The 25,505-nt window shown below is 58.8% G+C and overlaps 1 protein-coding gene across 1 annotated transcript in view; it reads left to right on the top strand.

Moving 5' to 3' along the window:
* Window positions 1-25,505, top strand: part of IQGAP2 (IQ motif containing GTPase activating protein 2) — a 214,306-nt gene that overhangs the window by 155,249 nt on the left and 33,552 nt on the right. The window contains exons 21-28 of the mRNA XM_062212560.1: window positions 1,789-1,997; window positions 7,320-7,469; window positions 11,537-11,700; window positions 12,947-13,171; window positions 15,893-16,033; window positions 16,299-16,383; window positions 17,281-17,513; window positions 22,171-22,303. Coding sequence (XP_062068544.1) covers window positions 1,789-1,997; window positions 7,320-7,469; window positions 11,537-11,700; window positions 12,947-13,171; window positions 15,893-16,033; window positions 16,299-16,383; window positions 17,281-17,513; window positions 22,171-22,303 — 1,340 coding nt within the window. The remainder of the gene's footprint in view (window positions 1-1,788; window positions 1,998-7,319; window positions 7,470-11,536; window positions 11,701-12,946; window positions 13,172-15,892; window positions 16,034-16,298; window positions 16,384-17,280; window positions 17,514-22,170; window positions 22,304-25,505) is intronic.

Here is a 25,505-nt window from a genome sequence, read left to right as displayed (position 1 = left end):
GCCTGTGAGTTCCCCCACACTTGGAGGATAAGATGTGTTGGTGGGACTGCAAGGGGTGAAGCCCTCAGCCTTCTCTGGGCGGTGGGGGCTGCACCCTCTCAGCCTGGCAGCTTCCCCAGCAGAGACCCTCAGAGGTGGCCAGAGCGCGAGGTGCTGGGTGTGGGGGCTGGTGCTGGGTTTGTGAGCTGTTATGTTACCGATTTGCCTGTTAATATTTCCACATGAAGCCATGTGGGCTCTTGCCATGAATTCAGAGAATTCTGAATACTGGCACAAATAAAGCAGGCAATATGGTAAGTTTTAAGCTTTTTATTTAGTGAGAGAAATGCATAGGAGAGTGAGGGCTCTATCTAAGAGAGAGGGAGATCTGGATTCATACCGAGCACCAGGAGCCAGCCCCGTGGAGGAGCGTGCAGGCCGGGAAGCATGGGGCAGGTGGCTGGATGGCCATGCGCCCCGAAGGCGTGGGGCAGCAAGGGGACCAAGGGCAGGGAGGAAGAAGGGCGGGGCCCACCTTGCGTCAGGCCTTTTATCCACTTCCAAAGGGGCGTGGTTAACTAGCCTGACTGGCAGGTGGGCACACAGGTGGGGTCAGGTAGGGGCAGGAGATCACACAGGGGGCGTGGTGAAGGCGTGGTCTTCCAGCTCACAAATCTGATCAGTTTTATCCTGGATGCCTGCCTCAACAGTTACAGACGAACCCTTCCTGCGCCTGGCGTCACGGCCCCCCAGGGCACCTGGGACAGAATAGACAGCCTTGGAGGTCGCCAGGCCTGCAGGGTCTCCCCAGTTACTTCGTGTACCTCTTTCCGAGCATTTATCCCAGAGGGTCCACATGATTTATTCTGTCTTTAAAGTTTTTTAAATTTTCATTTTTTTGCTTTCATGTTATTTGCAAAATGGAGAGAGAAGGAAAGACAGAGAGAGATCTTCCATGTACTGACTCACTCCCCAAATGCCCACAACAGCCAGGGCTAGCCCAGGCCAAAGCCAGGAGCGGGGAACTCCACCCAGGTCTCACATGCAAGTGGCAGGGACCCAGGCACGTGAGCCACCCCCTGCCGCCTCCCAGGGTGTGCATTAGGAGGGGGCTGTGCAGGAACAGAGGAGCTGGGGCTCGAACCAGGCACTCTGACCTGGGGCGCAGCCGTCCTGGGTTGGCCTCACTAAGCGTGTCTGAAAAAGACGTCTTCAGGAGTCAGAGTGCTGGGGACTAAAGCACGGGGGTGCAGGTGCGAGGGGAACCCTTTCACGAGTCACGAGACCACCCCCCTCCACCCCTGCATGGCCCAGGCCTGTGTGCACACTGCAATGTCTGAATGCCCATCACTGGAGAGCGTGGGCACGCTCGCCGCCGGGGCTCCCACCTCACACCTTTCTAACCCAGCTCTTGCCGGGCCCGGCTCCTGCCCGAGGTCCTTGGGGCTGGAGAAGTCTCCTTCTGCTTCGCACTCCAAAGGCTTTGTGTGCCCCACCTGGCCCAGGTCCAGGCCCCAGCAGGGCTCTGAGCAGGGCTCAGGCCGCCGCCTTCTTTCCCAGGCCCCCGAAAGCGGGGCACATACTCTGTCTGCCTGGGGCATGCGTCGAGGGTGGCATGGCTCCTCTGGGGTGATGCCTTTGTTCGCACGATCTGTGTCCTGCCCAGATTCTGAACCGGGCTGGACAAGCCCGCCTCCGAGCAGACGCCTCCGTGGCCGTGTGTGCCGGGAGCCCCGACACTGATGGCTCCGGTTCTTCCCTGTGCGGAGTCCTTCTGAGCTCTCACGCTCGCCCCTTCCTCCCCTGCAGTGGGCTCCGAGAACCCGCCGTTGACGGTCATCCGCAAGTTCGTCCACCTGCTGGACCAGAGTGACCTGGACTTCCAGGAGGAGCTGGAGGTGGCACGGCTGCGGGAGGAGGTGGTGACCAAGATCAGGGCCAACCAGCAGCTGGAGAAGGACCTCAACCTGATGGACATCAAGATCGGCCTGCTGGTGAAGAACAGGATCACGCTGGAGGTCAGTGGGGCAGGGGGCGGGGCTCCTGCAGTGCAGGGGGCGCTGCCCCGAGGCCACGTCCTGCTGGTGGCCGGTTAGTGTTTGTAGGCTGCAAACTCCGTGCCCCCCTCTCTAACACTTTGTAAGGCTCCTTTCACGTTCAGAAACCGCAGTGCAGAAAATCAGACCTGCTCACCTGTGTGCCTTCACTAGGAGACCCAGGCCTTTGACCGATGAGGGCAGCTACGCACTCAGGACTGTGCTGCACCTGCCGCCCCCCCCACTCAGAGCCCAGAGGCCCTGCTGCCTCGGAGACCCTCTCCCGGGCCCTGCAGAGCAGCCCTGCCCCGTCCCCGGCTTGAGTGCGTGCTGCTGCCGTTCGCTCTCCAGGAGGCTGTCGGGGCCAGTGCTCCGTACACAGCCTGGGCAGGGTCCTATGACCCAGGAGGGGTCTCTGGGGTGAGGCCTCTCCCCACCCCTGCTCCTCCCTGGCATATCGCAGCACTGTTGAGAAAACCGACAGGTCACAAGGGCTGTGGCCCTTCCAGAGATGAGCACAGGGGAGGCACCGTCACCAGGGCAGGCAAGGGCCCCACTCTACCCCGCACACCCCTCCAGCGCCGCGGGAGCGAGGGAAGACGGCAGCCGAGTGGTGCGAGGCCGCGGCTCGAGTGCTGAGCGGTGAACTCCATGTTGATTTTGTCCAGGAAAACGGCAGGACTTTGCTCTTTCAGAAAGAAAATCATGTTTGTTTACGTTTTTATTGCTTAACTTTCTATTATTTGAAAAACAACAGAGGAGAAACAGAGACAGACCTGCGGCCAGAGCTGAGCCAGGTCGAAGCCGGGAGCCAGGAACTCTGTCCAGGTCTCCCACGTGGGGCTGAGCCGTTGCCTTCTGCCTCCAGGCTGTGCGTTGGCAGGAAGCTGGCGTTGGGCGTGGAACCAGAACTTGAGCTCCTGGTCTTAGACACAGGATGGGGGTGTCCTAAGCGACATCTTAGCCACTCCCCCTAGATTTTTAAAAATTTTTTTTAAATTTTTTTATTTTTTGACAGGCAGAGTGGACAGTGAGAGAGAGAGAGAGAGAGAAAAAGGTCTTCCTTTACCATTGGTTCACCCTCCAATGGCCGCCACAGCCGGCACACCACACTGATCCGAAGCCAGGAGCTTCTCCTGGTCTCCCATGGGGTGCAGGGCCCAAGCACTTGGGCCATCCTCCTCTGCACTCCCGGGCCACAGCAGAGAGCTGGACTGGAAGAGGGGCGACCGGGACAGAATCCGGCACTCCGACAGGGACTAGAACCCGGTGTGCCGGCGCCGCAAGGCGGAGGATTAGCCTAGTGAGCCGCGGCGCTGGCCTCCCCCTTGATTTTAAAGTATTTTTCCTTATTTATCTGAAAGAGCGAGAGCTGTTGAATCTGTGTGTTCCAGGGGGTCTTTGGAGACTGCCCTTGCACACGGCACGCGGCACACGGCACACGGCTCGCCTGGGAAGTGCGGGGCTGGTGCGAGCAGGTGAACAGCGGAGGACCTGCGGAAACGCCGTCGGCCGGGCTCCCCTGTCCACCTCAGGGCTGGAGCTTTGGTTTCGAGGGCGTGTGTCACACAAACTGGCAGTGCCGTGAAATAAAGCTAGATTCCAGTTGTGTTCTCGGACCCGAGAACGTGGCCAGCATTTGCTGCGAGTTAAGCTACTGAAGATTAAACGTGGTGTCTTCAGTCCCATCACTGACGGTCGCGTGTTTAGTTGGATGGGCAGGATAGCACAGCCCCGGGGGCTGGCGCTGCGCAGTGTGTTCAGCTGCTGCTTGGGGTGCCTGCGTCCCACATCGGAGCGGAAGCTCCCCCACGCTCCCGATCCAGCCTCCTGCTAACGTGCCTAGGAGGCAGCACATGATGACCCAGGTACTTGGTCCCCTGCCACCACCTGGGAGACCTGGATAGAGTTCCTGGCTCCTGGCTTCGACCTGGGCCAGTCCTGGCTTTTGCAGGCATCTGGGGAGTAAACCAGCGAATAGAAGATAACTTTTATTTCTCTCTCTGCTGTGGTGTATGTGTGTGTATGAGAGAGAGACTCTGCCTTTCAAACAAATAAATGATTTTTTAGAGAAATTATTTATTCAAAAGGCATAGAGTCAGAGAGAGAGAGAAAGAGACAGAGAGATCTTCCGTCTGCTGGTTCACTTCCCAAATGCTTACATCAGGGCTGTTCCAGGTTGAAGCCAAGAGCCTGGAACCTTACCCAGGTCTCCCCTGTGGGTGCAGAGACCCAAGCACTTAAGCCACCTTCCGCTGGCTTCCCAGGCCGTTAGCAGGGAGCTGGCTCGGAAGCTGATGAGCCAGGACCCAAGGCGTTGCTCTGATACAGGTTGCCCCACCACAGTGCCTGCCCCAGCAAGTGGGTCTTAAAGGAAACACAGGGGCCTTACCTAGAGTCCTGCGGATAGGGGGAGGAACCTTGGCTGGAGTGGGGTTTGGGGGGGGGGGCTGTCTTTGACAATGAAAACTTGTGTAGTGAGAAGGGGCGTGACTCAGCTTCGGCACGGCAGCACCAGCGCCCTCGCGACCTCACAGCCCTCCCCAAGCCCGTGGGTTAGCGGTGAGCTCCGTCTGACATAGAAGCAGCGCCACCCCGTGCCCTCACGCCCCCCAGAGCCAGCCACCAGTCACGCCGCAGCGTGCATGCCTGAGTCAGGATTCCCTGCCCATGCGGGCAGCTCCTGGACTCCCAGGGTCAGCCCCCTCCTGTGCTCTGCCTCCAGCTGGCCTGTACCACATCATTCCATCTCCATGGCGCAGGCGTTCAGCTCTGCCCGGAGCTTGCTGACGTGCCGCCCTATGGGACAGGCGCCGGAGATGATTTTGTTCTGAAATCGAAGCACAGTGTTGCAGTGCGCGCGTCCCCTGAACTTGTTGAAGGACCCACATAGTGGCTGAGATGTTTCGTGGTGGATGTGAAATCGGGGTTGTGCACTTGTTCCGTGCGTTTGAGGCAGCTGGTTTTCCTGGCACCCAGTATCTGCGGAGCCGGGATTATTGGCCCTGGGAGCCAGGCTGGCTCTAGTGGTGTCTCAGGGCTGCTGACAGCCGCCTCCCAGACCTCCCCTGAGCTCCCTGGGCGGCAGCTGCACCCCCTTTCTCTGTGTTGAACGTACTTTATGCTGCTTTAAATACCACGGACCTGCCCGTTGGGTCCCCGTTCCCTGCAGGCGTCTGGGGTGACTCAGGGTGGGTGAGCTCAAGGCGAGAGATAGCATCCCAGCCCTGGACATCCTGGGAGTGACCACGTGCAGTGCTGTCACCCAGACATGGGTGGGTCCATGTCCCCCTGGGGTGCTGACCCCAAGCTCTGGGCAGCTGGGAGGTGAGCTGAGTGACGATGGCCCTCCTGCCAGGGGCAGGCAGAACGAGCAGCTGCCCCCTGGTCTTTGGCAGGGCGGGGCCAGGGATGCCGAGGGCAGGGCCTGAGCACAGCGAGACGCTGTCTCTCCCAGAACGCCTACCGTGCCCACCCTCCCGCACCCCAAGTACACGACTGAGGGGTGGTGCTGCCATCCGTTCTCCCAAATTCCAGAACGTTTCTTTAGTCCCGAGAGCCACCAGAGAAAATGTCCCGGGTGAGTGCGTGGGGTCGGGTGCACAGCCCGTGCGGCCGGCAGACACCACCGACTCGCACTTGCTGGCGTGTGAGCTGCATTTCAATCCAGAGTAAGAAAGGCCTTCGAGTTGTTAACAGCGAATCTTTGCTCCCCGCCGTAGCCATGACAGCCGTCAAGGGTTGCCTGTGCTAGAGCCTGGTGAATGCAGTCTCACCGTGGGTGCCGTGCCGACGGGCCTCTCACGCCGCGGAGGTTGCAGGCTCATCTGCCTGTGGCGCGAGCCAGCCCTTTGTCCCCTTCTGTCGTGCCTGAGGTTGTGTGGCATGGACAAGCCATGCTTTGTTCCTCCATGGGGCAACGGAGCTGCTGTGTGTGACACTGCTGTGAACACGCAAGCCCAGGTGTGTGTGGTCTTTTCCTGCGGCTGTATACCTAGGAGTGGTCTTTTCCTACAGCTGTGTACCTAGGAGTGGTCTTTTCCCACGGCTGTGTACCTAGGAGTGGTCTTTTCCCGCGGCTGTGTACCTAGGAGTGGTCTTTTCCCGCGGCTGTGTACCTAGGAGTGGTCTTTTCCCGCAGCTGTGTACCTAGGAGTGAGGTTGCAGGTCGTGTGTGGCAGCTCCATCTCACCTCTGAGTATGGCCACACGTCACACCGCCCGCAAGGCGTGGAGCTTCGGATCCCTGCATGTCCATGCCCATGTTGTGTCTGTGTTGTTCTCATAGCTTGTGTGATGTGTGTCTGCCCACGCCTGGGACGTGCAGGCCCGGTGCTCACTGGGAAGCCTCTTCCTCTCTCCTCAATCATTTGTATTTGTGCTTTGGCAAAGTGACTGTTCACACCCTTGGCCCATTCTTTTCTGCTGGGTGATTTTTTTTGAAAGGTTTATTTATTTGAAAGGCAGAGTCACAGAGAGACAAAGTGGGGAGGCGGGGGGAAGGTCTTCCATCTGCCGGTCTACTCCCCAGTTGGCCATAACAGCTGGAGCTGCGCCGATCAGGAACCAGGAGCTTCATCCAGGTCTCCCACATGGGTGCAAGGGCCCAAAGACTCGCGCCATCTTCTACTGCTTTCCCAGGCCACAGCAAGAGTTGGATCGGAAGAGGAGCAGCTGGGACTTGAACTGGTGCCAATATGGGATGCCGGTACTGCAGGTGGCAACTTTACCCACACAGCGCCAGCCCATGATTTGTGTTTTTGTTTTTCAGCTGTAAGGGTTCTTTACGTGTCCTGGACATAAGCCCTCTGTGCAGCGTGGAATCTGTGAATGTTTTCTCCTGCCCTGGGAGTTCTGTGTCTGTCACTTCACCACGGGTTTTGGTCCTGACGAAGTCCAGTTTGCGTAGTTTGTCTTTGTCATTCGTGCTGTGGAGTCACAGCTAAGAGCGCCGTGCCTGATCCGAGGCCACAGAGGTTCATCCCAGGTTTCCTCGCCCTCGCGTCACGGCTTTTGCTCTTCCGTTCAGCTCTTTGATCTCTTTGGGGCGAGTTTTGTCTGCGGTGTGAGGTGGGGGCGGCTTTCTTTGGAACGCGGCCGTCCAGTTGTCCCAGCGCCGTTTGCTGACCGTTCTCCCCATCGGATGACTTGGCGCTGCGTCACGTTTCCACAGCTCTGGAGAAGCCCCTCTCAGAGGCTCAGACTCGCCGGAAGCATTTCTGTGCTTTGTAACGTTCTTGGTTTCCTCGTGAGAGATGGGAGAGAGAAAGTGCCGTTGCATACCATTTCGTAACGTCTCTTACAGGACGTCATTTCGCACAGAACCAAGCTGAACAAGAAAAAGGGGGGAGAGACGGAGATGCAGAATAACGTCGACAACCAGGGCATCAAGAGCCTGAGTAAGGAGAGGAGAAAGACCCTGGAGGCCTACCAGCAGCTGTTCTACCTGTTACAGGTGAGTGCCCGGGCTGTGCCTGTCGGCCCCGCCTGGCCTTGGTGCGTGTTTCACAGGCCTGCTGAGCACCACGTGCTGCTGTAAGGAACCCAGGCCCAGAAGGGGCCAGCACTGTGGGAACCGCGTATCTCAGAGGGAAAACCGGGGCACGGCCAGGCAGTGGAGAGCCAGAGGCTTGGCCTCCTAACTGCTCTTCGTGTGCTCCGCCGTGTGCAGCCACAGTGTGACTCCAGCAGTAACCGAGCAGGGCTGCCCCCACCACCCTGCAGGGGAGAGCCAGCGGGCGCGGTCAGGCGGGGTGTGCTCACGCTGTCAGCGAGCAGCAGCTTCCGTTGCCTGAGTGTGGTGGGCGCAGTGGCCGTATGAGGCCGTGTCTGGACGTGGACTGGATGGGCACTTACTCTTTGCCATGTTGAGTCACCCCTGCACCTGCTGGCTCCATAGTCCATCTAGGAGAAGGCCGGGATGTCGTGTGCACAGCCCCTCCTGGGCAGGAAGCGTCCCCCGTGAGAGAGGGCCGCTGCTCTGGTGACTCCTCCAAGGCCTGGACGTGCCACGTGTTGTATGGAGGACTTGAGGGAACCACGGAGGGGACCAGGCTCCTCACACAGGTGTGGCTGCCACGGAGGGGACCATGTTCCTCCTGCTCGAGGGAACCATGGAGTGGACCACGCTCCTCCTGCTCGAGGGAACCACGGAGGGGACCACGCTCCTCCTGCTCAAGGGAACCACGGAGGGGACCACGCTCCTCCTGCTCGAGGGAACCACGGAGGGGACCACGCTCCTCCTGCTCATGGGGACCACGGAGGGGACCACGCTCCTCCTGCTCATGGGGACCACGGAGGGCCAGGCTCCTCCTGCTCGTGGGAACCGCAGAGGGGACCACGCTCCTCCTGCTCATGGGGACCACGGAGGGGACCACGCTCCTCCTGCTCGTGGGAACCACAGAGGGGACCACGCTCCTCCTGCTCGTGGGAACCACAGAGGGGACCACGTTCCTCCTGCTCGAGGGAACCACGGAGGGGACCACGCTCCTCCTGCTCGAGGGAACCACGGAGGGGACCACGCTCCTCCTGCTCGTGGGAACCACAGAGGGGACCACGCTCCTCCTGCTCGAGGGAACCACGGAGGGGACCACGCTCCTCCTGCTCGTGGGGACCATGGAGGGGACCACGCTCCTCCTGCTCGTGGGAACCACAGAGGGGACCACGCTCCTCCTGCTCATGGGAACCACAGAGGGGACCACGCTCCTCCTGCTCGTGGGGACCACGGAGGGGACCACGCTCCTCCTGCTCGAGGGAACCACGGAGGGGACCATGTTCCTCCTGCTCGAGGGAACCACGGAGGGGACCACGCTCCTCCTGCTCATGGGGACCACGGAGGGGACCACACTCCTCCTGCTCATGGGGACCACGGAGGGGACCACGCTCCTCCTGCTCATGGGGATCACGGAGGGCCAGACTCCTCCTGCATGTGGGTGCTACAGGGCTGGCACAGACAGCAGCATGTGAATCCCTAGAATTGCCTGGAGACTTCCAGGAAGCAAGGTCTCCTGGTGCTTGATTCAGGTCGGTTGTCAGCAATGAGGTAGAAACGTAGACACCGAACTTTTTCTTTTGTGTAAGATTTACTTATTTGAAAGGCAGAATTACAGAGAGAGGGAGAGACAGAGAGAAAGAGATGGATCTTCCATCTGCTGGTTCACTCCTCAAATGGCCACAACAGCTGGGGCTGGACCAGGCTGAAGTCAGAAGCCAGGAGCTTCCCCCTGGTCTTGCACTGGGCCATCCTCTGCTGCCCTTCCCAGGCCATTAGCAGGGTGTCGGATTGGAAGTGGAGCACTTGGGATAGGAACTGGCACCCACATGGGATGCCGGTGTGGCCAGCGGTGGATTTACGGCTTTACCCACTGCGCCACAGTGCCGGCCCCACGCTGACTGGTTTTGGGTTCTTGAAACCTTTAGGGCTTCGTTTCCCACATGCCTGGCACAGAGGAGTTGGACTTGAGTCCCAGCCTCACACTACACCGTTTGCCCTGCTCTGCAAGTGGAGACCCCTCGGGAAAAGGAAAGAAAGCCAGGGAGCTGCTTAGAAAAATCCCACCTTGAATCATGCCAGCAGCCCACGGCCCACGCACGGCCACTCGGCCGTGTCTGCTGAAGGGGCCCAGAGTCACACGCATTTCCCCCTTGTCGTTCATCCTCCTTTGTTCGTCCAAGAGCCGTGGAGAAATCACAGAAAATCCAGCAGCCTGGGATTCCTGCTCCCTTCGATTCCAGCTGAGCAGGCTTCTTCCCTGAGTGGCAGGTCCGCCGCTGTAAGCTTTGCCCAGGGTGGTGTCCCTGGCCTGCGCCTCCATTCAGTCTCAGGCCGCCCGAGGGGAGTGATCTGTGGCCTCCTTCCGTGGCTCAGCCACACCCCTGGGCAGTGCTGGGAGACGATCCCCGCGGGCCACAGCGTAGAAGCACAGCAGTGCAGGCGATCACCACGAACAGGAAACGCACCCAGCACGTGAAGTCAGCCCAGAGTCTGGGGGTCTGAGGATGTCAAAGCAAACTGCCCAGTGTGGGGGACGGCGTGAGCTGGGGATCCCAGCCCCCTGCAGCTCAGCTTCTGTGTGGCCTCTCCCCGCCACCCCAGCAAGCCCTCGGGGCTCCCACATTGTCTGCCAGTCTGTGTCCTGGCCGTCTGGGTACTGCTGCTCTGGGTCCCCCTCCTGGCAGCCTCCCTGGTGTGGAGTGTTGTGCCCGCCATGCATCTCCACACCTTTCCTTCTGCTTTCTGGGCTCTGGGGAGGGCACGGCCCCTTCTGCACATCCATCAGCCCTTCCTGTGGGCCTGGGTTCCTTGTCCACTCCTGCCTGTCTGCTCTATATCTTATGGTGACCCCTGGCTGCAGAAGGTCAGTGGGGAAAAGCTCGTTAGCCTGAGTTTGTCAAGGGTGACATCCATGACACGACACTCAAACGTGACTCTGTCCTGTGACACGATGCTCGCATGTGACCATGTCCTGTGACATGCCTGTGAGATGATGCTCAAACATGACTGTGTTGTAGGAGACACATATGACACCACACTCAAACATGACTGTGTCCTGTGACACTCCTGTCACACGATGCTCACGTGACCATGTCCTGTGACATACCTGTGAGATAACGCTCAAACATGACTGTGTTGTAGGAGACACATATGACACCACATTCAAACATGAATGTGTCCTGTGACATACCTATGACAACACTCAAACATGACCGTGTCTCGTGACACACCTATGACATGACACTCAGATTTTTTTTTTAAAGATTTTATTTATTTATTTGAGAGGTAGAGTTACAGACAGTGAGAGGGAGAGACAGAAAGGTCTTCCATCCGTTGGTTCACTCCCTAGATAGCCACATCGGCTGGAGCTGCACCGATCCGAAGCCAGGAGCCAGGAACTTCTTCCCTGTGTCCCATATGGGTGTAGGGGCCCAAGCACTTGGGCCATCTTCTATTGCCTTCCCAGGCCATAGCAGAGAGCTGGATTGGAAGAGGGACAGCCGGGACTAGAACTGGCACCCATTTGTGATGCCAATGCCACAGATGGAGGATTAACCTCCTGTGCCACGGGGCCGGCCCCTCAAATGTGACTGTGTCCTGTGATGCCCTGTGATGTGAAGCTCAAACATGATCATGTCTTATGACATGATGCTCCAACATGACTGTCCTGTGACACAGTGCTCAAATGTGACCATATCCTGTGACACACCTGTGACATGAAACTCAAACATGACCATGTCCTGTGACATGTGACACGATACTCCCAACATGCCATGTCCTGTGACATGCCTGTGGCACGACACTGAAACATGACCGGGAGCTGGGAGGCATCTGTGGCCCGGCTTGCTTCCCTAGCGTCCTGAAGGACCATGGTGGTGTCAGCTGGAACTCTGCAAGTCTCACTGTGCCAGGCCCTTCGGTGGCTGTCAGCAACACGTGAGGGTCCGCGACACGTGAGGGACACACTGCCTTCCAGCGGACGACTCGTTAACCTGAGCTCTGTGGGCTCTGCTTCCCCTCCCCCGCAGACCAACCCCTCGTACCTGGCCAAGCTGATCTTCCAGATGCCGCAGAACAAGTCCACGCGGTTCATGGACACCGTGGTGTTCACGCTGTACAACTACGCCTCCAACCAGCGCGAGGAGTACCTGCTGCTGAAGCTCTTCCAGACGGCGCTGGAGGAGGAGGTCAAGTACGTGGGGGCGGGGCTGGGGGAGAGACCGCAGGGCGGGCCGGCGGAGGGTGGGTGAGACCCGGGGCGGGCACGCGGAGGGTGGGTGAGACCCGAGGTGGGCTGGCGGAGAGGTGGGTGAGACTGGGCCGGGGCTGCTGGTGGTGCTGGCCTCCGACTCACTGACCGGTGTTGGAGTCGTGGTCAGTTACTCACCTGTGTCGAAGCACAGTGGCTCCTTGAGAAAGCCTGCCTCCCTGGGGCTGCACTCAGGTGCGGCTCATCCAGGTCCACTTGGGGGTGTGCGCGTCCACTACAGCTTCCTTCCGTGGTCAGGGTGGAGTGTGTGAGCTGTAATGGATGGGGCGTGCACGAGGAGGACCCCTGCCCTGGGGCGCTGTGCCTGCGTCCGCACCTCCTGGGCCCTGGCGCCCTGCTGGCTCCCGTGGGTTTGCAGAGCACACGAGCTGCACCTGTGCCCTGAGCTGTGCGCCCCGAGGGGGTGACGTGGATGGTGCCACCTGAGGGTGGGCTGACGGGAAGATGGGTGCCAGAGGAGGTACTTGGCCCCCGGCCTTGGAGGGGAGCCGGAGATTAAGAAAAATAAGGACCACGGCGGGTGGGGGGGGGGGGCGGGCGGGGAGAGGCGACAGGCATAATACAGTAGATTGGCCTGGCCAAGGACTGAGCTCCTGGCACCAGCAGACATGAAGCTGGGGAGAGGGGCTGGGCGGGAGCTCTGGAGCCCCCAGGGTACAGGCGCCAGGGCTGTGCCATTCACGGCTGGGAGCCGTGAGGGTCTCTGTGCTCTGCTGCTGTGCAGCACCCATGTGGGCGCCCTGGGGTTTCCGGCCACAGCTCTGTGCGCCACCACGGACAAGGTCAAAGGCAGAAAACATGGTTTGGGTTTCAACGCTGTGAGTCGCAGCTGTAGGTGTAGACATGTGAGTGAAGAAGACGGGCAACAAGACCAGGGAACTTCCAGGCTGGACCAGCGAGGTTGGAGCTGCGCTGTGCTGGGGGCCCGAGGGGCGAGCGTGGGTCACGTGGGGCAGTGCTGCCAGCTGGGCCTTGGTCTGACCTTGCACTTGGCCTGTCTGCCCCGCCCCACTCACCGGGACACTTTGGACAGCTCATGGAAAATTGACTTTAAGCTGTTTATTTTCAGGCAGAACTGTCCTGCAGCCCAGGCTTTTCATGATAAGGTCGTCCACACGTGACTGCGGGAAGTGTATGTCGTGTGAACGTGCCCGGTGGTGTTTTTCAGATCCAAGGTGGACCAGGTGCAGGACATCGTCACGGGAAACCCCACGGTCATCAAGATGGTCGTGAGCTTCAACAGAGGGGCCCGGGGGCAGAGCTCCCTGCGGCAGCTGCTGGCGCCCGTGGTGCAGGAGATCATCGACGACAAGGCCCTGGTCATCAACACCAGCCCCGTGGAGGTGTACAAGGCCTGGGTGAACCAGCTGGAGACGCAGACCGGGGAGGCCAGGTGAGGCGGGGGCGGCTGCCGCGTGTGGCTCTGCTAGGGAGGAGGGTGGCTGTGTGCCCAGTTCTCAGTGAGGACGCTGCCGCCCTGTGCACCCTGTGGGTCACCTTCCCAGACCCTCGGCCATCAGCGGTCCCAGCTCCCGGTGCCAGTGACCCCCCCCAGGCCACAACTTCTGCCGTTCTCCCTCTCGTTCTTTGTGTTTCTAAACCTACACTGGAGGCCGGCGCCGTGGCTCACTAGGGTAATCCTCCGCCTGCGGCGCCGGCACACCGGGTTCTAGTCCCGGTCGGGGCGCCAGATTCTGTCCCCGTTGCCCCTCTTCCAGTCCAGCTCTCTGCTGTGGCCCAGGAGTGCAGAGGAGAATGACCCAAGTGCTTGGGCCCTGCACCCACACGGGAGACCAGGAGGAAGCACCTGGCTCCTGGCTTTGGATCGGTGCAGCGCCAGCCATAGCGGCCATTTGGGGGCTGAACCAACAGAAGGAAGACCTTTCTCTCTGTCTCTCTCTCTCACTGTCCACTCTGCCTGTCAAAAAAAAGTCCCTACACTGGAGATGGTGGACGTGTTCTCTCTGCTCTTATGGTCCAGGCAGGGCTGGCTTCCCTCCACGGTGCGTGTGGGTCATGCAGGACCAGCATTCCCTTCCTGCAAAGGCGGCCTCGTGTGGTAATGAGAGGCTGAGGGAGAACAGCGCAGGTGGCTGTCACCGCTCTGGGTTACCGAGAGTAGCAGTAAAGACTCCGGGAAATGGATACACTGAGCTTTCAGGGTCTGCGCAGCACACACAGGGCCGCAGCCCTTTGGGGAGGCGTCATGGACAGACTACTTGTCCTGTGTTCCCAGCTGCAGTTAGGAATATTTACCCACGTTCTCACATATAATAGGGTGGGTGTGGACACCCTGTTATACCCACACATGCACACACACAGGGTGTGTATGGGGCGTGCACACTGTGTGACACCCACACATGCACAGACACACACACAAGGTGTGTATGAGGTGTGCACACTGTGTTACACCCACATATGCACCAATACACACATGGGGTCTGTATGGAGTGCACACTGTGTGACACCCTCATATGCAGACACATGCACAGGGTGTGTATGGGGTGTGCACACGGTTACAGCCTCACATGCACAGACACACACAGGGTATGTATGAGGTGTACACTCTGTTACACCCTCACATACACAGACATACATGGGGTGTACACTGTTACACTCACACATGCACACAGAGTCTTATGGGGTGTACACACTGTTATACCCTCATTTGCACAGAGACACAGGGTGTGTACAGAGTGTGCACACTGTGTTACACCCTCACATGCACAGACATACAATGTATGGGGTGTACACACTGTTACACCCACACATGCACACGCACACAGTCTCATGGGGTGTACACACTGTGTTATACCCTCATTTGCACAGACACACACAGAGTGTGTACGGGGTATGCACACAGTTACACCCTCACATGCACAGACATACAGTGTATGGGTGTACACACTGTTACACCCATACATTCACATGCACACAGAGTCTCATGGGGTGTACACACTGTGTTATACCCTCATTTGCACAGACACACAGGGTGTGTACAGAGTGTGCACACTGTGTTACACCCTCACATGCACAGACATACAGTGTATGGGGTGTACACACTGTTACACCCACACATGCACACGCACACAGTCTCATGGGGTGTACACACTGTTATACCCTTATTTGCACAGACACACACAGGGTGTGTACGGGTGTGCACTCTGTGTTACAGCCTCACATGCACAGACATACAGTGTATGGGGTGTACACACTGTTATACCCTCATTTGCACAGACACACACAGGGTGTGTACGGGGTGTGCACTCTGTGTTACAGCCTCACATGCACAGACACATACAGGGTGTGTATGGGGTGTGCAGTCTATGTTACATGCTCACATGCACACACAGTCTGTGTGGGATGTGTACACTGTGTCACACCCACACATGTACAGACAAACGTGCACACTGTGTCACACCCACACATGTACAGACAAACGTGCACACTGTGTCACACCCACACACAGGGTGTATGTGGGTGTATGAGGCTCGGCTGGTTGCACACGTGAAGCACCAGGAAAGTTGTGCCCTGAGGTACGAGAACTGACAGTCCTTGTGTTGGTGAGGGTTTCTTTTTGCAGATATGTACTTCCTTCTGTGATGGACAGATTGCTTTTTGTAATCAGAACAAATGACCAGTCCAGCTCTCTGCTGTGGCCCTGGAGGGGGCAGTGGAGGATGGCCCAAATGCTTGGGCCCCTGCACCCGCGTGGGAGACCAGGAGGAAGCATCTGGCTCCTGGCTTCGGATTGGCATAGCTCCAGCCGTAGCAGCCAGTTGGGGGGTGAACCAATGGAAGGAAGACCTTTCTCTCTGTCTCTCTCACTGTCTAACTCTGTCAAATAAATTAAAAAAAAAAAAAATGAAAAGAAAGCAAGTTGGCTGGGTCTCCGTTAGCTGGGTGTGACCCTTCTGCTCGAAGGCCCCAGCAGGGAGGCCTGGAGCCCCTCCCACTCCCCTCAGAGCAGGAGGCCCTGTCTGCTCAGGGTGTCCTTGCACTTGGCGATCTTGTCTCTGGAGTCGGTGGGCAGAATCCAGGCCCTGTAGGAAGCTGGGTGTGGAGCCCACTGGCAGGAGCCCCCATGCACCACCCCTGGGGGCCTGTGTTTCAGCAACCTGCCTTACGACGTGACCACCGAGCAGGCCCTGACACACCCGGAAGTCCAAGCCAGGCTGGAGACGTCCATCGAGAACCTGCGCCGGGTCACGGACCGCGTCCTCGGCTCCATCGTCTCCTCCCTCGACCTCCTGCCGTGAGTTGTGTTTGTGGCCACTCTCACCTTTGGGCGGAAAGGTCTAGAACACCGTGTGACGTAGGCACTGGGTGAAGACTGGCGTCTTCCGTGGGTGCTCTCTAAAGATTCGGCTGTGTTTGCCTCTGGAGCATACGGCCGCCGTCCGCGGAGTCCTGGGGTTCCATCTCCATCTCGCCTTTTGTTTAATTTGTAGGCGGCTGCTGCGTCCCCTCCTCGCGTAGCCTTTTCCATGATTTTCTTTTGTCATCTGTTTTACATGTAGTTATGGATTGAGGTATGTAGCCAAAGTGCTGAAGAACTCCATCCATGAGAAATTCCCCGAGGCCTCGGAGGATGAGCTGTTGAAGGTAGACTTCCGGGGGTGGCCCTGCCTTAGCTCACCCGGGGAGGAGCCACCACGTCGGGAGACGACCGTGGTGACTGGTGGTGCAGTGGCCATCGGGACTGCTGCTCAGCTGGGGGTAGTCTGGAGAGCCCAGGCACCACTGAAGTGCGTTGCCATGGAGCGCCTGGGGAGAGAGGCCGCATTTCTCACCAGAAGCTTCCGTTAGCTCTCCTGGTGCTGTGTGGTCACCTCCACGGCCTGCCCAGTGTGTGGCCACCTCCACAGCCTGCCTGGCTACGTGTGGTCACCTCCACGGCCTGCCCAGTGTGTGGTCACCGCCATGGCCTGCCTGGCCATGTGTGGTCACCTCCACGGCCTGCCCAGTGTGTGGCCACCTCCACAGCCTGCCTGGCCATGTTTGGTCACCTCCACGGCCTGCCCAGTGTGTGGCCACCTCCACAGCCTGCCTGGCCACGTGTGGTCACCACCACAGCCTGCCCAGTGTGTGGTCACCACCACAGCCTGCCTGGCCATGTGTGGTCACCTCCCTGACCTGCCCAGTGTGTGGTCACCGCCATGGCCTGCCCGGCGGTTTGTGGTCATCTCCATGGCCTATGCAGTGTGTGGTTACCTCCACGGCCTGCCCAGTGTGTGATCACCTCCATGGCCTGCCCGGCGGTTTGTGGTCACCTCCATGGCCTGCCCAGTGTGTGGTCACCACCACGGCCTGCCCAGTGTGTAGTCACCTCCGTGGCCTGCCCAGTGTGTGGTCACCTCCGTGGCCTGTGCTGAGCTCCTTGTTAGGGATCGTATCAGAAGTGGTCTGATTTCTCCTGGAAATGTAACTAAGATAAGATTATGTAACAACAAAACAAAACGCCTACAGTGTACGTTTCTGCCTCACAAACACTCTGGGCAGGTCGTGGGGAACCTGCTCTACTACCGCTACATGAACCCCGCCATCGTGGCCCCTGATGGCTTCGACATCATCGACATGACCGCCGGGGGCCAGATCAGCCCCGACCAGCGCCGGAACCTGGGCTCCGTGGCCAAGGTGCTGCAGCACGCGGCCTCCAACAAGCTGTTCGAGGGGGAGAATGAGCACCTGTCGTCCATGAACAGCTACCTGTCGGAGACGTACCAGCAGTTCAGGTGACAGGGCCACTGCGAGGTGGTGGGCGGGCAGGCAGGACGAGCGTCTGCCAGAGCTGGGTGCATTCTGTGGTTGCCACCAGGCATGGGAGGGGAGGGGAGGGAGAATGGGCCCGGCCGCCTCCTGGTGCCACCCACCACATGCAGTCCATGTCTTGTGGGTGACTTATGTTCTGTGTGTGAACAGGTCCCCTCTGCCCTGTCCTGAGTGAGCAGGTCCCCTCTGTCCTGTGTGAGCAGGTCCCCTCTGTCCTGTGTGAGCAGGTCCCCTCTGTCCTGTGTGTGAGCAGGTCCCCTCTGTCCTGTGTGAGCAGGTCCCCTCTGCCCTATCCTGTGTGAGCAGGTCCCCTCTGTCCTGTGTGTGCAGGTCCCCTCTGTCCTGTGTGAGCAGGTCCCCTCTGTCCTGTGTGAGCAGGTCCCCTCTGCCCTGTCCTGTGTGAGCAGGTCCCCTCTGCCCTGTCCTGTGTGAGCAGGTCCCCTCTGTCCTGTGTGAGCAGGTCCCCTCTGCCCTGTCCTGTGTGAGCAGGTCCCCTCTGCCCTGTCCTGTGTGAGCAGGTCCCCTCTGTCCTGTGTGTGCAGGTCCCCTCTGTCCTGTGTGTGAGCAGGTCCCCTCTGTCCTGTGTGTGAGCAGGTCCCCTCTGCCCTGTGTGAGCAGGTCCCCTCTGCCCTGTCCTGTGTGAGCAGGTCCCCTCTGCCCTGTCCTGTGTGAGCAGGTCCCCTCTGTCCTGTGTGTGCAGGTCCCCTCTGTCCTGTGTGTGAGCAGGTCCCCTCTGTCCTGTGTGTGCAGGTCCCCTCTGTCCTGTGTGAGCAGGTCCCCTCTGCCCTGTCCTGTGTGAGCAGGTCCCCTCTGTCCTGTGTGAGCAGGTCCCCTCTGCCCTGTCCTGTGTGAGCAGGTCCCCTCTGCCCTGTCCTGTGTGAGCAGGTCCCCTCTGTCCTGTGTGTGCAGGTCCCCTCTGTCCTGTGTGTGAGCAGGTCCCCTCTGTCCTGTCCTATGTGAGCAGGTCCCCTCTGTCCTGTCCTATGTGAGCAGGTCCCCTCTGTCCTGTGTGAGCAGGTCCCCTCTGTCCTGTGTGTGCAGGTCCCCTCTGTCCTATGTGAGCAGGTCCCCTCTGCCCTGTGTGAGCAGGTCCCCTCTGTCCTGTGTGTGAGCAGGTCCCCTCTGTCCTGTGTGAGCAGGTCCCCTCTGTCCTGTCCTGTGTGAGCAGGTCCCCTCTGCCCTGTGTGAGCAGGTCCCCTCTGTCCTGTGTGTGAGCAGGTCCCCTCTGTCCTGTGTGAGCAGGTCCCCTCTGCCCTGTCCTGTGTGAGCAGGTCCCCTCTGCCCTGTGTGAGCAGGTCCCCTCTGTCCTGTGTGTGAGCAGGTCCCCTCTGTCCTGTGTGAGCAGGTCCCCTCTGCCCTGTCCTGTGTGAGCAGGTCCCCTCTGCCCTATCCTGTGTGAGCAGGTCCCCTCTGTCCTGTGTGAGCAGGTCCCCTCTGTCCTGTGTGTGAGCAGGTCCCCTCTGCCCTGTCCTGTGTGAGCAGGTCCCCTCTGCCCTGTGTGTGCAGGTCCCCTCTGTCCTGTGTGAGCAGGTCCCCTCTGTCCTGTGTGAGCAGGTCCCCTCTGCCCTGTCCTGTGTGAGCAGGTCCCCTCTGCCCTATCCTGTGTGAGCAGGTCCCCTCTGTCCTGTGTGAGCAGGTCCCCTCTGCCCTGTCCTGTGTGAGCAGGTCCCCTCTGCCCTGTCCTGTGTGAGCAGGTCCCCTCTGTCCTGTGTGTGCAGGTCCCCTCTGTCCTGTGTGTGAGCAGGTCCCCTCTGTCCTGTCCTATGTGAGCAGGTCCCCTCTGTCCTGTGTGAGCAGGTCCCCTCTGCCCTGTCCTGTGTGAGCAGGTCCCCTCTGCCCTGTCCTGTGTGAGCAGGTCCCCTCTGTCCTGTGTGAGCAGGTCCCCTCTGTCCTGTGTGTGCAGGTCCCCTCTGTCCTGTCCTATGTGAGCAGGTCCCCTCTGTCCTGTCCTATGTGAGCAGGTCCCCTCTGTCCTGTGTGAGCAGGTCCCCTCTGTCCTGTGTGTGAGCAGGTCCCCTCTGTCCTGTCCTATGTGAGCAGGTCCCCTCTGTCCTGTGTGTGAGCAGGTCCCCTCTGCCCTGTGTGAGCAGGTCCCCTCTGCCCTGTCCTGTGTGAGCAGGTCCCCTCTGTCCTGTGTGTGAGCAGGTCCCCTCTGTCCTGTGTGTGCAGGTCCCCTCTGCCCTGTCCTGTGTGAGCAGGTCCCCTCTGTCCTGTGTGAGCAGGTCCCCTCTGTCCTGTGTGAGCAGGTCCCCTCTGTCCTGTGTGTGAGCAGGTCCCCTCTGTCCTGTGTGAGCAGGTCCCCTCTGCCCTGTCCTGTGTGAGCAGGTCCCCTCTGTCCTGTGTGTGCAGGTCCCCTCTGTCCTGTGTGTGAGCAGGTCCCCTCTGTCCTGTGTGTGAGCAGGTCCCCTCTGCCCTGTGTGAGCAGGTCCCCTCTGCCCTGTCCTGTGTGAGCAGGTCCCCTCTGCCCTGTCCTGTGTGAGCAGGTCCCCTCTGTCCTGTGTGTGCAGGTCCCCTCTGTCCTGTGTGTGAGCAGGTCCCCTCTGTCCTGTCCTATGTGAGCAGGTCCCCTCTGTCCTGTGTGTGAGCAGGTCCCCTCTGCCCTGTCCTGTGTGTGCAGGTCCCCTCTGTCCTGTGTGAGCAGGTCCCCTCTGCCCTGTGTGAGCAGGTCCCCTCTGTCCTGTGTGTGAGCAGGTCCCCTCTGCCCTGTGTGAGCAGGTCCCCTCTGCCCTGTCCTGTGTGAGCAGGTCCCCTCTGTCCTGTGTGAGCAGGTCTCCTCTGTCCTGTGTGAGCAGGTCCCCTCTGCCCTGTGTGAGCAGGCCCCCTTTGTCCTGTGTGAGCAGGTCCCCTCTGCCCTGTCCTGTGTGAGCAGGTCCCCTCTGTCCTGTGTGAGCAGGTCCCCTCTGTCCTGTGTGTGCAGGTCCCCTCTGTCCTGTCCTATGTGAGCAGGTCCCCTCTGTCCTGTGTGAGCAGGTCCCCTCTGCCCTGTCCTGTGTGAGCAGGTCCCCTCTGTCCTGTGTGAGCAGGTCCCCTCTGTCCTGTGTGAGCAGGTCCCCTCTGTCCCGTGTGTGAGCAGGTCCCCTCTGTCCTGTGTGTGCAGGTCCCCTCTGTCCTGTGTGTGAGCAGGTCCCCTCTGTCCTGTGTGAGCAGGTCCCCTCTGTCCTGTGTGAGCAGGTCCCCTCTGCCCTGTGTGAGCAGGTCCCCTCTGTCCTGTGTGAGCAGGTCCCCTCTGCCCTGTCCTGTGTGAGCAGGTCCCCTCTGTCCCCTGTGTGTGGGCAGGTCCTCTTCTGTCCCAACCTTGCCCTAAGCACAGACGCTGTGACCTTGTGTTGCCCCGGGGTAGTGGAGCATCCAGGCAGGTTGTGGGAAGGTGAGCAAAGTTGGTCTCTTTCCATGTGCACGTCAGAGTCACTCCCTATTCCTTGGTGCCCCCTGGTTAGGGACTGCTCTGTGGACAAAGGTGTGGCTGTGGTGACATCAGCATGGGACTATGGGAATCGCCCGGCTCCCCTGGCCCAGGGTGTGTGACACTCGGGATGCTGACGTAGCTCCTGCTCTCGGCTGCCATCGGTTCCCACGTGGCCTGCGGGGGCTCAGGGCCCTCAGAACTCCCTGCCTCCCCAACCCCATCCGTCTGTCGGCGGCCCGAGACCCCAGCTGTCAGTCATCTACAGAGAAACAAAGCCCCAGCCCACCCCATCTCTGAATTTATACTTGGGTCCCGGCATCCTATGCACAGGCACTGCCAGGTTAGGGCAGGAAGGACCTGCTCACCTGCTGTGCCCAGCTCGGGGGGGAGGGGTTGAGCTGTGGAGAGAGCCCCGGGGTGACTTCAGGCCTGTGAGATGGCCACAGCTTTACAGAATGGACACGCCTCCCGGTGGTCACAGCACCTGGCTTTTCACACTTCCATCTGTTTGCGTTAGAGTGAGCAGTAGTCCGAGCACTGGCCGTGGTTGTCGCCGGCCTCAGCACGGCTTCCCTCAGCCACAGCTGCCACCGTGTGGGCTGAGAAGGGAGCAGCGTGGCTCCCATGCTTGTCAGAGGGGCCCGGAGCTCTGCAGGCCCAGGGCTGGGCCACTCAGAGCAGCAAGCCTGGCGAGTTTCCCTCCAGCAGGGTCTCAGAGGCTGCCCTCCCAGACCAGGCATTAGCAGTCTTGACGTTCGTATCTGAATTTCAGAGCCCATTTCCTAGGGATCAGCCTCTCTGAGATGACCTGCCCAGAACTAGGTGACCACGAGTCGCAGACGGGACCTGGGGCCCTTCCAGCTCTGTCCAGTCCCGTGGGAGGGGCGGGGCCGGGTGCAGAACCATGGACGCGGCTTCCACGGTCAGGGCCGGGCCAGACGGAGCCACAGCAACTGCAGAACGCACCGCTGGCCGTCACTCAATTCCCTGCCTTGGTTTTGCTTCCTTAATTTTATTTCTTTGAGAGGCAGAGAGAGAGAAATAGAGGGAGGGCTCTCCCACGTGCTGGTTCCTTCTCCAGCTTCCTGCCACGGCCAGGACTGGGCCAGGCCTCTTCCCCAGCACAATCGCCTGGCTCCCAGGTGCGCCCCCCCCCCAGCCAAGACTGCGTAGCCCACAGCTGCGGCTCTGTCTGAAGGCCTTTCCGGTCTTAGGAAGTACTTCAAAGAAGCGTGTGACGTCCCCGAGCCCGAGGAGAAGTTCAACGTGGACAAGTACACAGACTTGGTGATGGTCAGCAAGCCGGTCATCTACATCTCCATCGAGGAGATCATCAGCACACACTCGGTACGGGCGCAGGACCACGCGTGTGAGGGTCAGGGGTGTGTGTGCAGTCACACGTGTGTGTGCAGTCAGACGTGTGTGAGGTCACACGTGTGTGAGATGTGTGGGTCACACGTGTGTATGTGCAGTCAGATGTGTAGGTCAGATGTGTGTGCAGTCAGACGTGTGTGCGGTCACACATATGTGAGATGTATGGGTCACACGTGTGTATGTGCAGTCAGATGTGTGGGTCAGACGTGTGTGCGGTCACACGTGTGTGAGATGTGTGGGTCACACGTGTGTATGTGCAGTCAGATGTGTGTGCGGTCACACGTGTGTGAGATGTGTGGGTCACACGTGTGTATGTGCAGTCAGATGTGTAGGTCAGACGTGTGTGCGGTCACACGTATGTGAGATGTGTGGGTCACACGTGTGTATGTGCAGTCAGATGTGTGGGTCAGACGTGTGTGCGGTCACACGTGTGTGAGATGTGTGGGTCACACGTGTGTATGTGCAGTCAGATGTGTGTGCGGTCACACGTGTGTGAGATGTGTGGGACACATGTGTGTATGTGCAGTCAGATGTGTAGGTCAGACGTGTGTGCGGTCACACGTGTGTGAGATGTGTGGGTCACACGTGTGTATGTGCAGTCAGATGTGTAGGTCAGACGTGTGTGCGGTCACACGTGTGTGAGATGTGTGGGACACACGTGTGTATGTGCAGTCAGATGTGTAGGTCAGATGTGTGTGAGGTCACACGTGTGTGTGCAGTCAGATGTGTGGGTCAGACGTGTGTGCGGCCACATGTGTGTGCAGTCAGATGTGTGTGGGGTCACACTTATGTGAGATGTGTGGGTCACACGTGTGTATGTGCAGTCAGATGTGTGTGCGGTCACACGTGTGTGAGATGTGTGGGACACACGTGTGTATGTGCAGTCAGATGTGTGGGTCAGACGTGTGTGCGGTCACACGTGTGAGATGTGTGGGACACACGTGTGTATGTGCAGTCAGATGTGTAGGTCAGATGTGTGTGAGGTCACACGTGTGTGTGCAGTCAGATGTGTGGGTCAGACGTGTGTGCGGCCACACGTGTGTGTGCAGTCAGATATGTGTGGGGTCACACTTATGTGAGATGTGTGGGTCACACGTGTGTATGTGCAGTCAGGCCTGTGTGAGGTCACACGTGTGTGAGATGTGTGGGACACACGTGTGTATGTGCAGTCAGATGTGTGGGTCAGGCCTGTGTGAGGTCACACGTGTGTGAGATGTGTGGGTCACACGTGTGTATGTGCAGTCAGATGTGTGTGCGGTCACACGTGTGTATGTGCAGTCAGATGTGTAGGTCAGACATGTGTGAGGTCACACGTGTGAGATGTGTGGGACACACGTGTGTATGTGCAGTCAGATGTGTAGGTCAGACTGTGTGAGGTCACACGTGTGAGATGTCTGGGTCACATGTGTGTATGTGCAGTCAGATGTGTAGGTCAGACTGTGAGGTCACACATGTGAGATGTGTGGGACACACGTGTGTATGTGCAGTCAGATGTGTGGGTCAGGCCTGTGTGTGCAGTCACACATGTGTGTACAGTCAGATGTGTGGGTCAGGCCTGTGTGAGGTCACACGTGTGTGTGCAGTCAGATGTGTGTGAGGTCACACGTGTGTGAGATGTGTGGGTCACACGTGTGTATGTGCAGTCAGATGTGTAGGTCAGACGTGTGTGTGGTCACATGTATGTGAGATGTGTGGGACACACATGTGTATGTGCAGTCAGATGTGTGGGTCAGGCCTGTGTGTGCAGTCACACATGTGTGTACAGTCAGATGTGTGGGTCAGGCCTGTGTGAGGTCACACGTGTGTGTGCAGTCAGATGTGTGTGAGGTCACACGTGTGTGAGATGTGTGGGTCACACGTGTGTATGTGCAGTCAGATGTGTAGGTCAGACGTGTGTGTGGTCACATGTATGTGAGATGTGTGGGTCACACGTGTGTATGTGCAGTCAGATGTGTAGGTCAGACGTGTGTGAGGTCACACGTGTGTGAGATGTGTGGGTCACACGTGTGTATGTGCAGTCAGATGTGTAGGTCAGACGTGTGTGAGGTCACACGTGTGAGATGTGTGGGTCACACGTGTGTATGTGCAGTCAGATGTGTGGGTCAGGCCTGTGTGTGCAGTCACACGTGTGTGAGATGTGTGGGTCACACGTGTGTATGTGCAGTCAGATGTGTAGGTCAGATGTGTGTGAGGTCACACGTGTGAGATGTGTGGGTCACACGTGTGTATGTGCAGTCAGATGTGTGGGTCAGACGTGTGTGCGGTCACACGTGTGTGAGATGTGTGGGACACACGTGTGTATGTGCAGTCAGATGTGTGAGGTCACACGTGTGTGTAGTCAGACGTGTGTGCGGTCACACGTGTGTGAGATGTGTGGGTCACACGTGTGTATGTGCAGTCAGATGTGTGGGTCAGACGTGTGTGAGGTCACACGTGTGAGATGTGTGGGACACACGTGTGTATGTGCAGTCAGATGTGTAGGTCAGACGTGTGTGAGGTCACACGTGTGAGATGTGTGGGACACATGTGTGTATGTACAGTCAGATGTGTGGGTCAGGCCTGTGTGTGCAGTCACACATGTGTGTGCAGTCAGATGTGTAGGTCAGACGTGTGTGAGGTCACACGTGTGAGATGTGTGGGACACACGTGTGTATGTGCAGTCAGATGTGTAGGTCAGACGTGTGTGAGGTCACACGTGTGTGTGCAGTCAGATGTGTGTGAGGTCACACTTGTGTGAGATGTGTGGGTCACACATGTGTATGTGCAGTCAGATGTGTGGGTCAGGCCTGTGTGAGGTCACACGTGTGTGTGCAGTCAGATGTGTGTGCAGTCACACGTGTGTGAGATGTGTGGGTCACACATGTGTATGTGCAGTCAGATGTGTAGGTAAGATGTGTGTGAGGTCACACGTGTGAGATGTGTGGGACACACGTGTGTATGTGCAGTCAGATGTGTAGGTCAGACGTGTGTGAGGTCACACGTGTGTGTGCAGTCAGATGTGTGTGAGGTCACACGTGTGTGAGATGTGTGGGTCACACGTGTGTATGTGCAGTCAGATGTGTAGGTCAGACTGTGTGAGGTCACACGTGTGAGATGTGTGGGACACACATGTGTATGTGCAGTCAGATGTGTAGGTCAGACTGTGTGAGGTCACACGTGTGAGATGTGTGGGTCA

This window comes from Lepus europaeus, chromosome 15, assembly GCF_033115175.1.
Source record: "Lepus europaeus isolate LE1 chromosome 15, mLepTim1.pri, whole genome shotgun sequence".
NCBI classification, from domain to species: Eukaryota; Metazoa; Chordata; class Mammalia; order Lagomorpha; family Leporidae; genus Lepus; species Lepus europaeus.
Note: the sequence above shows the minus strand (reverse complement) of the source record. Positions and strands in the feature narration are given on the sequence as shown.